The sequence below is a fragment of the Symsagittifera roscoffensis genome, chromosome 4 (genome assembly GCF_963678635.1).
Source record: "Symsagittifera roscoffensis chromosome 4, txSymRosc1.1, whole genome shotgun sequence".
Classification (NCBI taxonomy): Eukaryota; Metazoa; Xenacoelomorpha; order Acoela; family Convolutidae; genus Symsagittifera; species Symsagittifera roscoffensis.
Genome location: NC_087065.1, coordinates 43,992,650 through 44,004,963, shown reverse-complemented (window position 1 = coordinate 44,004,963; position 12,314 = coordinate 43,992,650). Strand labels below are relative to the sequence as shown.

At 33.8% G+C, this 12,314-nt stretch overlaps 1 protein-coding gene across 1 annotated transcript in view; it reads right to left on the bottom strand.

The window, feature by feature from the left end:
* The window catches only part of LOC134843714 (transmembrane protein 94-like), a 74,982-nt gene extending 63,217 nt beyond the window's left edge, over positions 1 to 11,765 (bottom strand). The window contains exon 1 of the mRNA XM_063859959.1: positions 11,484 to 11,765. Coding sequence (XP_063716029.1) covers positions 11,484 to 11,706 — 223 coding nt within the window. The 5' untranslated portion in view covers positions 11,707 to 11,765. The remainder of the gene's footprint in view (positions 1 to 11,483) is intronic.
* Between the last annotated feature and the right edge of the window lie 549 nt (positions 11,766 to 12,314).

The following is a 12,314-nucleotide window of genomic DNA, read 5'->3' as shown; positions in this document are numbered from 1 at the left end:
GTCGTCCCATCCTCTCTCTCATCCTCTCTTTTATTCACTTTATATATTATTAACTCTGATTTAGCGAGAAAAAAATCAAACAGAGGTCAATTTAAGTTCGATTTCCTCGAAATTTTGAAACCGTTGATCCCCAAGGTAATGACTAAGATACAAGCTGTTCCGCAATGTGGTGTCGCTAATTAGGACTAGCACGTAATTTTTGGGCGTTGGGAAGGAGGCTCAAAGTAAGCTTAAAAAATTTTCATGGTGTAGCGTTCTACAGTTATCTTTGCAAAAAGAACGCAATGGTCTACCAAAAAACGAAGTCTTCAAAAATTTGCGACTTACCTGAGATAAGTTTATTTTGAGGAACACAACGTGAAAACTTTTCAGCTCTAAAAAACTTAACTAAAAAAAACGAAAAGGACGGAATGCGAGGCGACTTATCCTCTATAACATATACTGAAATATATTGAGCCGAATAAAAAAAAATAAAAAACAAATTGCTCGAAGTTCCCGCAGGGACTCAAACTATCTACCAACGGCGGACAAGTCGCAGGAGTTAGCTCTACGTCAACTGTGCACCTTAACAGATAATCATCTGGATTTAACAATAATGCAAACTAGCGTCTAACGCACCTCCGGTGCTTCAAACAGGGTGACCACTTCGGCCGAGACAAAAAAGTGACCAGTTCTTTTTATTCGTAAAATAGCCATAGCATCCTAGTTGCCTCATAAAAAAGTGGAATTTTGAACAAATTTTATCGGATTACTCCCGATTGCAACAGTAAAATAATAAAAAAAACTTTAAAATGTTAAAAATGTTTAAAAAAACTTCCAAAATGTTTAAAAAAACACAAAAAAGTGACTTTGAAATACTTTCGACAAAAACTACTAGTCACTTAAAAAGTGACGAAGTAGTCACTCTGGCTTCAAAAAGATTAATACACGTGAAAACTGCTTATAAAAAGAACTAACGTGTAATGCACCTCCGGTGCTTGGAATTTTTTAGAACTCATAAAAAAGCCGCATATATTGAAAAAAGATCTGCACCGTTTGAGTGTACTCTGACCGCACCCAATAACAGAGTTCGCAATTTCAAATTTTGCTTAGATTTTTCTATGAAATGTTTTAAATCAAATTTTGATAAACCCCATTAAATTTTGTGAAGTTTTTTATATCTAATTTATTTGAAATGTTTAAAATGACAGAAAAAAAACGTCACCTCTTGGGAAGTAAAAAGGTTTGAGCAGTCGTATTTAGACGCAAGATTTGGATCTTGAAACTCCCGAGAAAATCCTCACAGTAATCAATTACAAGATTGGGAATTTCAAAAATGAATTTTTTAAAATCTAAGTTTTCTGAAAAACTAAAAAAGATATCATACAACACAACATATCTCGAAAACTAAATTTGAGCAGTCATATTTAGAGGCAAGATTCGCAATCTTTGAGAGTACTCTGATAGCACCAAACTACAGGATTTTCAAGTTTTGTAAATTATTTTAAAAATTGAGTTTTCTGAAAAATTTTTAAAAAATCACAAAAATCGTCGTATCTCGTACACCAAAAGGATTTGGGCATTCACAATTGGAGAACAAATTGGCAGCCCCTGGTGAATCTCTGACAGTATCCTACTATTGTGTTGCTAAATTTCAACTCGGTGAAACAAACACTAGATTCAAATTGGAAAATCGAAAAAAAACTCAAGCATTGCAGTATACGATATAGCTTAACCTCACATAGATACGTTATGCCGTTAACTGTTGCAAAAAAAACACTTTATCATGGCAAGATACGTCTCACAGGCATTCAACATAGTATAGATTAAGGGAAAAAAACGAAATGAATGCGACTGTATCGAAAGACAGTGACATCTAACTGCGCTTTTTATTTCAAAAACTAGCGTGTAACGAACCTCCGGTGCTTCGAAGTTTTGACAACTCATAAACAAACAACATACATTAGAAGTAAGATCCGCGCCATTGAGTGTACTCTGACAGCACCTAATAGCATAATTGATTATTTCAAACGTCGGAAAATTTGAAAAAAATGTCAAAAAACGTCCCATCTCGAAAACTTTAAGCATTTGTGAGCTCACATTTGAACAAAAGAATTGTAACCCTTGTACACAACTACAGGTTTAGAAACTTCAGTTTTTTTTCAATTTTTGTGAAAATTTAAAAAAATAATAAAAAAACGTCATACCTGGAAGCCTAAAAGAATTTGGGCAGTCATTCTCAGAGGCAATATTCAAAACCCATGAGAGTACTCTGACAGCCCGCAACTACAGGGTTAGGAAAATCGAATGTTGAAAAAAGTTAAATTCATGTTTTCTCAATTTTTTTTTGAAAAATCACAAAAAATCACTTATCTAGAAAACTACCAAGATTTGGCAGTCAAATTTGGAGGAAAAACTTGCACCTCATGACAGTAACCTAACAGAGCCTCACTATCGAGATGGTAACTTCAAATTAGTGAAGTTTTTCTATATATGAGTTCTTTGACCAATTTCAAAAAAGACATTAACGTCACATCTCGAAAACTAAGAGCATTTGAGCAGTTGCATTTGGATGCAAGACTTGGAATTTGAGATTCCTAAGAGTACCCTCTCAATACCCAACTACAGTGATATGATTTTTAAATCTTTTGAGTTTTTAACATCAAGTTTTCTGAAAAAATAAAAAGAAATCATATAACACGTCATATCTCGAAAACTACAAGGATTTTGGCAGTTATAATTGGAGACAAGATTCGCATTTCTTTAGAGTACTCTGACAGCACCCAACTTAAGGTTTGGGGGAAAAAATTGGTGAATTATTTTTTAATTTGAAATTTCTGAACGTTTTCGAACAAAATCACAAACAACGTCGTATCTCGTGAACTAACAGCATTTGGGCAATCATAAATGTAGGCCAAATTCGCAACCCTGGTTGAACCCTGACAGCATCCCACTATTGATTTGCTAATTTTATTCTGGGTGAAATGAACAACTGGAAAAGCAAAAAAAATTCTCAACCATTGCAATATACGATACAGCTTAATCGTGACAAAATTCATTCGTTAAACATGCAAAATTATTACGTTGAACATGGCGAGATAGTGAAGCTTAAACATCGCGCGATAGTGAAGCCCACATTTAATTATGTAAAAGACGGAACGATAAAAAAAGTTTCAACTTGACCGTAAAAAAATATGTAATAGATTGAACGATAAAAAAAGTTTCAAACTTAATTGTGAAATTTTTTTTTCGTATAAACATGCAAAAACATTACGTTGGACATGGCGAGATAGTGAAGCTTAAACATGGCGAGATAGTGAAGCCCAATTTTAAATATGTAATAGATTGAACGATAAAAAAAAGTTTCAACTAAGGTTTTTTTTCAAAACTAAATGGGCCAAATCTCCAAAATTACTGGGTTTCAGATCTTCGTATTTCAGAAACAGAACCCGAAAAGGGTTTACAGTACACAACAGTACTTTATATTTTAAAAAACAAAAAATGAAACGATTTGCTTTGTAAAATCACTAAATTTATAAATGACATTCTTGTTAAATATTTTTTTCTTAGGTTAATTAGACGTCGCAAAAAAATTCAAGTTCGAAAACTTCAAAAAAAAATCAGCAATAAAATTAGAAAGGAGGCCAAACCTGCAACTGCTGGTGATTGGTAGTAACCTGTCATCACCTGACCAAAGGGTCGAAAATTTCAAATTTTTGGAACGAACACTTTTGAAAATTTTGAAAAAGCATCATTAAAACATACATAGGAGAGTAAAAAGGTATATTTCGAGTCTAAATATACACCCGAGAGTACCTTGACAGTAGTCCAGCATAGTGTCTAGATTTGCAAATTTAGTCTAGTTTTATATCTGAGTTTTTGAAATTTTTTCGAAAAAACATACGCGGCTTATCTCGGAAACTGAGAAAAATTTAGCAGTCAAACTTGGAAGCAAAATCTACGACCTCTGAGATTACCCAGAGAACACCCAACTATATGGTTGGAAAATTCAAACTTAATAAACTTTTTGCTTTTCAATTTATTTCGATTTTTTATAAATATAGAAAAACTGTCAGATCTCGGAAACTAAAGGGATTTCGGCAGTCACATTTAAGGAAAAAAATTGCAGCCCCTAAAACTAACCAGACAGCATCCAGCTACAGGTTTGTGATATTCTTTTTTGGGGACCTTTATTTTATCTGTTTTTTAAAAACTTTCGAACAAATCATAAAAACGTTAAATCCCGGAAAATAAAAGCATTTGAGAAGTATTTTTGAGGCAAGATTTGCCTTATCTGAGAGCACCCTAAAAACTCCAGACTACGGGGTTCGAAATTTAAAACTTGATGAAAATTTTTTTATCTGAGTTTTCTGAAAATTATTGAAAAAGTCATGAAAAAGGCCATATCTTGGAAATTAATAAGATTTTAGCAGTCATGGCAAGATTTGCAACACCTCAGAAAACCCTGCATTTGAGCAGTTACAATTTTCAACCCCTGAGAGTACCCTGAGAGGAATTCAAATTGATTAAGCCAAACTCTTAAATTGCGGGTGAACCCTAACACCATCGCACTATTGGGTAGCTATCTTCAAATTTGGAGAAATAAACACTGAGTTCGAACTGGAAAATCAAAAACTTTTCTGAAACAGCAATAAATGATAAAGCTGAAAAGTGCAAAAAACCCTACGTATTATGTAAAAATAATCTCTTGAAAAAGCTTGAATATGGCGAGCTAGTGAAACCGGCATTTAAATATATATAATAGAAAGATAGATTGAAACATGAACTTCATTGAGCATAGTTTCTAACGGTAAAAAGTTTAATACCCGATTGCAAAACATTACAAGCTTACAACAATAACTGTCTTTTTCTCTTCCACTTATGTTTGAAATTTTTGTGGCAGAGAAAAATTTATTTAAAGAATCTGCCAACTGAAGCTTCAGGAACTAGTTTTTCACAGCAGCGAGCTTTTTAGTTTTTTATAGCTTGATTAGCAGCTTTTTGCTCTGCTTACTTCCTCTCAATTGAACTAAGAACAAAATCTTAGAGAAAAAAAAACCCTCCCCACTCCATTGTTTTAAGAAGAACGAAAACTATTTATTTTGAGAGAAAACCTATTGAATTATAATTTTTTCGTCATAATTTTCCAAAAAAGTGCCTAAAAACGCCTTTTTTTGCCTGTTTTTTGAAAAATTTGCCTGCAGCGCAGAATTTTTTTTTAATACGGTACTTATACTATTTTAGGAGAGCTCGGAAAATCAAATTGATCGAACTCAAAAAAGGTCAAATTTTTCGAAAAACCGACCCCCCCCCCCCCCCCCCCCCCAAGAAAAATTTCTGCGCACGCAGAATAAATAACACAAAAACTGATTATATATTTCAAACTATTGAACCCAAATTTTCAACAGATATTTCACGGTCAACTTTAAACTTGTTGAATAAGTAACAACACAAAAACTGATTATATATTTCAAACTATTTAACCCAAATTTTTAACAGATATTTCACGGTCAACTTTAAACTTGAAAGTGGTTTGAGAAAAAATTATTTTTTACGCAGTAATGGAGACAAGCTTGACATTCCTTGCAATCGCACTTCTCGATGGGAACTTAATCTGCGCTTAAGCCCTGCATTCGAACTTTATATTAGTTTTGGCGATTTAAGATACTTTGGTTTCGATTGTGAAAACTGAGAAAAATCTAAAAGCTTCAATAAGATATCAGTTATGGTGGAACAGAATTAATTTTATAATTAGTTTTGCTTCTATTTCAAATAATCTAAGGATTGTCGGTTTTTATGAGGCTTAGATCTTAGTGAGTTTCTGAAAGAGTAATAAAACCATTTCAACGACCAGAAGTATAGAACAAAATTGCTTATTTTGATTTACAGCACTGGTGAACCCGAAGTTTTTATTACCATCAAGAGTGATAGCTTCATTTCAGAGTTCCTAATAAAATAAAAAAAATAGGGCGGTCCTCAAACATTGACATGCCTACGTTTCGACTATAATTAAAGGCAGAGACAAAAATGGGGATAGGCAAAAGGTATATTCAGACTCTATCGAAGCGAAAATGCTTCTTAGCAGTCAAATTGACATGCTAATCAGCATGAAACTAATTCGAGAAACAGCGAATAATTAAATTCACGTGACGCATAACTGGTAACACTGCACCTGTTTAACTACAACTTGAAAAAAAAACAAATTAGAACGACAGAGACCCAAGCGGTCATTGATGGTAAGTAAAACTGAATTTGTATATTAAAACTAAGTAATATGATAAAATGAAACTCTGAAAAAATATATCCTCAAACTAATGGTGTTCAGCCACCAAGTGAACAAAAAATATATAACTGGAGCAAGACATAGGCCGGCGACGCGGTTAAAATACTAAGACCGCTACTCCGCCGATCCTTGTCAATAACTCTAAGTGCCATTCAGCTGGTGGTGTTCAGTGTTAGTTTTCCTTTTCAACACAGAGACGATGCGGTGATCGCACCACTTCCGATACAAAATTAAACTTACGTTCAATTTGCAAAGACGTAGACATGCGAGAAACCGCTCGAATACAAAACCCACAAAAAATCCAAAAAGATCAAAATTCAATTCTCATGCAATTGAATCTACTTCCGGATAAGGTACGGAAAATTAGTATCAGCTGTTTGTTTCTTCATTCAACTTTCGATGATAACAAAAAACAATTTCGCTGGAATGATGTACATTTTTGCTGAAATAACACATTCAACTCAATCTAGATATCAAAGAACGCTGTTCAAAAATAAATGTACCTTCAGATCAGATTTGGCTTTAAAGAAATACGTCAAATTTCAGGAGTTTGCAAATGAACAATTTGGTCTATTCATTGTCGAAATGGTATTCATTGGAAAACTTATGCTCGGAGTGATGTTTATTATTCAGCCCGATTCAGACTTTTGATTAATCTCTTGCAATTTCTTTCTACCATCTAAAGATATCGATGCCCTGAACTCAAATGCACAAAATCATTTCACCAGTGATTAGTCGTGCAAATATGGTTGGAAACTTGCCAATTCTGTCAATTATGAAAAATAAACGCGCTCAAAACTTCCAGTTTTCTTTTAGTGCCTAGCACATGGCGAACTAACCCGGCTCAGAAATAATTTCAAGTTGTTATATTTTTACGGCGTGATTTACAGAGTCTGGTAAAATGTCCTCGATATTTACAAGTTGTACAGCACACTAATTGATCCAAATAAAGCTTATGCAGACACCAAGTATCTGGATTTTACTTTACATTGCATGTAAAGGAAGAGTTAAAACACTTTCATTTTTTTCGATTGAATTTTCTTAAAAATATCAATATTGCTAATAAAGCTTGCTTCAGACACCTTGAATGAGAATCGTAACATAAATTGCAGCAATGTGTTGCTTCATTCGCACGCACCGCAAATCGTATCTTAACTCATCTCATAAAACTAACTTTTATTGTATAGGTGTCCTAACGGATGTTAAGCTTCGCGCCACTTGCATTGCACAAATTGGTCAGTAAAAAAAAAATTCAAAAACTAGAAAAATGTTACATTGGTGCAACAAAAATTTTAAAAAATCATCTGGGCAAAAATGTCAGTCTGACTCCAACTGATATTCTAAAAATATATCAATAGTTGATTTTTTTAATCCACAGGGAAATCTGAAAAATAAAATCCACTGTCGAAACTAGAAGTCGATATATTTTTCGTGACTTTTGCTGTTCTATCTTACACTTTTGCTGAAAATAGCAAAAGAAAATACCTGAAAATAAAAATAAATCAAAAGTGAAACCGCGAAAAATCCAATTTGAGCTTGAATAAATTTTAAGGCTTCACCTGAGAAAATGAACTTGATTAACATATTAACAATTCAAAAGTCAAACTACCTAAGATCGAGTTTGCTAAAACAACTGAAATCATCACTACCTATATAAAAGCCTTCAATACGTTCATTGACACTTAATAAAACGAAGATATGGACATACTAAACAATTTTACTACAAAATTTCAATAGCCAAGACAAATCAGACCAAAAAAAAAATTCAACTAAAAACAAAAAAAAACGACTGAAAATGACTGTTTTTTCAAAAAAAAATTCAAATAATACAAAATTTTTCACAAAAAAGCTCCAAAAATAATATAATCAAACGACGCACACAAAAAATCAAAAAAATTCCTTCCCTGAACTACAAAAGGCATACAAAAAATTTGAAGCCGAAAACAAAAACCAATTTCCAGAAGTCGAATTTCAGAAAACGACAAGTTTACAGTAAAAAAAGATTTTCCAAGAACTCGTAGAGAAAACAAAATTTAAAACTAACAAAACATACAAAGAACCCGCGCAATTGGACAATATAGGCTAGAAATCAATGGAAAAATACAAAAGTTGTTGACGAAACACTTAATAAGAAAAAGTATATAAAAAATGAGCGACAAAGTCATTAAATCAATTGAAAGCAACGCTAAAATATGATAAGGATCGCCAATCGCCCAACCAAAAGCGACAATGCGAAAACTTTAGAACGAAGAAAAATCACTAAAAATGAAAAACTTTCATCTTTAGTTTTTTTTTTTTTCGTTTTTATCAGGTAGGGTCTACAGAATTGATTTGGATTCCTTGTAATTATCATTTGAGAGTCCAATTACTCCCATATACAACCAACAAAAAATAGGGTAAAAAGCCGATAGAATAAAAGCCGGCCCTCCAGCGACAAAATCTAATTTTAAATTTCAGAATTGAAAAAAACTTAAATTTCAGCATTGAAAAGCTCTTAACGCACTCTCAAGACATAAATCTCTTAAGCAACTAGTACACTAACCATACTATTACCAGAGCATTTGATGTTAACTTCTTGAGAATTGTCTAGTACCGGGATGCAATACCCTTGTTTATCGCAGGCGTAAATAATGATAATCAACTAATTGATAGTTGCTCGAATATTTATTCACTCTGGTTAACATCGTATATTGACTTTCTTCCTGGCCTATTATAAATAACAAGGAACACGCTTGAGTGCAACGCCTCATTTACAAAAACTTCAAGCAGTGCAATTTGTATGAAGAGCAGCCGGTTGTTGTGCAAAAAGCACACAATGTTCCGACCACTGTTAAACTAGACAAAAAAAATCTATTTTTTTTTCAGATTTAGGCCATTTTGTGCACAGTGCAGGGACAAAACTAGAAGAATTCTTAAAAACTAGCAATGGACTGGAGTTATGTTTTAAAGATGAATAACGAAACGAAACTTTTTTTCAAATCAATGCCAGGGAAGCGCTACATGAATTTTCCATGACTAGTTTTCCTTTGGTTAAACTAAATTTTTAATACCTTAGGTAAACGATTTTCATATAAAAAACATTACACGCCCCCTTGAAACTAGAGTGAAAAGAAAATTTCAAGTCAGTTTTACTAGAATCGAAACTTTTTTTGGATTTTTCTGTTGTCCTTCGAATCATGAGAGAGAGGATTTTAATACCATATATCCCTCGGCACATTCTGATGTTGCTTAAGGCGCCTGAGTTTGCGCGGAAAAAAGTTTTAAAAACCCGTTCAAAATTCGGAACAACAAAAACTAGAACGCATCCGAAGACAAAATTTCCACTCACTTTCAAGACCCGCAAGACAAATATTGCACGCTAATCATGACACTCACCATCTGATATTGTAAGTGTGAACCGGATTTAAAAAGATATATTCGCGTTTGGGAAAAATAATTTTTCCTGCTAGTTGAAACAGCCCAAATGATAGATCGCAGAATCAAAGCTCTGCCAAGATACTGGTACTTCAGCTGTTTGAATTTCGAGAATAATTTATCATCCAACACGTTTTTGATTAAAAAAATAATCCACCTTCTCAAATCTGTAGCAATAACTATTTATTTGTTCTGCCTATGAATTTCACGCTATACTTGACACGTTTTTGATTTAGCAAACAAAGCCAACACACAGTTTGAAGAAACAATAAACGCAACCAAACAGAAAAAAATAGTGACTATTTTAGTGAAAAAAATCTCAACTCTCACATTTCGAAGAAAAAAACAACTGGCTTTAGAGCTATTTGAATTTTTTAAACAATTTTAGATTGACAGTTTTTTGATGAAGTGAGCCCAAAATAAGAAAAAACTAGATCAGTGGGTAAATTTATTCCGCTGGTAAATCTATTTTCGAAACAAGCAATCAATCACATTTTAATGACCGTTACACTTTTGCTGTTCGATAGTGGAGCTTGCCTTTTTCAACAAATGAAATGAACTGAAATTCAAAAAATTCAAAAACCAAACCGCAAAAAACCAAACCGAAAAAAGAACCAAAACCTATAAAAGAGTCTTCACTACGTTCATCGACTCTTAAAAAAAGACATTTTTTCAAGTAAACAACCTCTCATACTCATTCAAAGTTGCATTGTTATTGGGCTCACGACTTTGTTTCCTGTCAAAAAAACTCGCTTTTAGCCCAGAGATTTTTGCTTTTAAACCCAGAGTTAATCTTATTGGCTGAGAAGATTAGGATCAGATTTTCCAAACCGCTCGGGACCCATTTCAGGGCGAAAATTCATTCAGTTTGAGTAACTCCAAGGAATCGCAAATTCTTATGAGCCAGTCCAAAATTTTACCCAAATAGTATGACAGCACGTAATATCACACGAGCAAAATCTGTTAGCAAAGTTGTTTACGGAAAAAGTTTAGTACCCGATTATAATACCCTTGCTAATCGCAAAGATAAACAAATGATTTAATTGAGCATCATCACTACCTACCTCTGATGAGTTGAACTCAAATGATAAACCATTTATGAAAGTAAAACCAAAACTCAATATTTTGCAACATTACGACAGCAAGTTGGGTTTCATAAGAAAACGCCAATTGCGCTTTCCGCCTTTGAGTTCCACATACAAATTCTTGTCATGTTTTAGAATCACTTGTCGTTGGAATCCGAGAACAAAGGATGCCTATAGAAAAAACAGAAAATTTGTTTACTGTCCGTGAAATCTAGTGACAAACGAAAAAGAATAGCTTCGTTTTCACTCATCATGCTTAATCGGTTTGTCTCTGATTCCACTGTTAAATTCATGTTTTCAAAAAGCTATTGAGTTTAGGATCAATTATGCGGATTCCAAGAGACTTGTATATGGAATCCACATCATTACCACAGAGCAACCGAGCTTGGCGTAATAATGAAGTTTGATCATGAGATAAAACATATCTTCAGATAGCTACATGTACAGCACTGCAATTAGCTTTTATATCGTTTTCATAAACTAAACATGATAATTTTGCGTGAATCAACCATGAAAGCTAAGAAAAAACATAAATTAAAAAATCGAAACTGGCATTTTTCACAATTTCACTTAGAACAACAAAAAGCCTGTATAAATTCACGAGCAATAAAAAAAGCTTTCAAGTTTCTCGCTATAACGGAAAAAACTACGGACCTCCCATCCAATATTCACTAGCTTCTACTTGAGGAAATTATTTATCTATGGGTCCAGTTTCGTCTTACCGTCGAGAGACGAAGATGAAACACCACCATTGATGATGGGCAGCTCCACAAGGTAACAGTCTGAATGAATACTTGGCAGCCAGCTTGTCTCATGACTAAACGCGCAAACTGAATTGCGGTCAGGTTTTGTTGTTTTGTCACCGGCATGGCTAACCTCTCTACTGCACTCAAAAATGATGCCAGCTTTGAAATCATCAATATTAACGGATGAATCGAGTTCCATTGCGAGGACTGATCAGTTCCACTACATTCGAAGAAGAACTTTTCTTATTGACAAAATAACAAGAACAATGTTAAACAGTGAGGTACAAGTATGATGGTTGGGTACCTAAAATTTAGATGGCCCCTGAAGGAATTTTTGTGCTTAAAATGTTCGGAAACACGTTTAGAATTTGTTCGCTTGTTTTTGAAATTTTCTCAAAAATTGCATACTTGCTTTTTTTCAGGGACCCAACAATCATACCAAAGAGGACAGTGAAGACGATATAATCAAACGAGGAGTGGTTGTATGTCAGTTTTTGCCGTTCTCATCAGTTGTAGATAAGTGGGAACGTAAAAGGAGTGTTAACATGATAATATATCAGAACGGAAACGTGCTAAAGACGACCATCCATCCCATTTGGCACAAGAAGAGACACTTCCGCGTGAAAAATACCTTTGAAACACGATGTCATTAATTTCACCAAAGCTACTCTTCATTAAAATCCACATTTAAGGTATTAAATCAAAACAAGCTCGTTTTACGTTTTTCAATTTCAAATCGAACTAATTGGAATTATGGACCGCCGCGTTTGGACTTTCTAAAATTTCGATACTCCGGTAGCTTTTTGG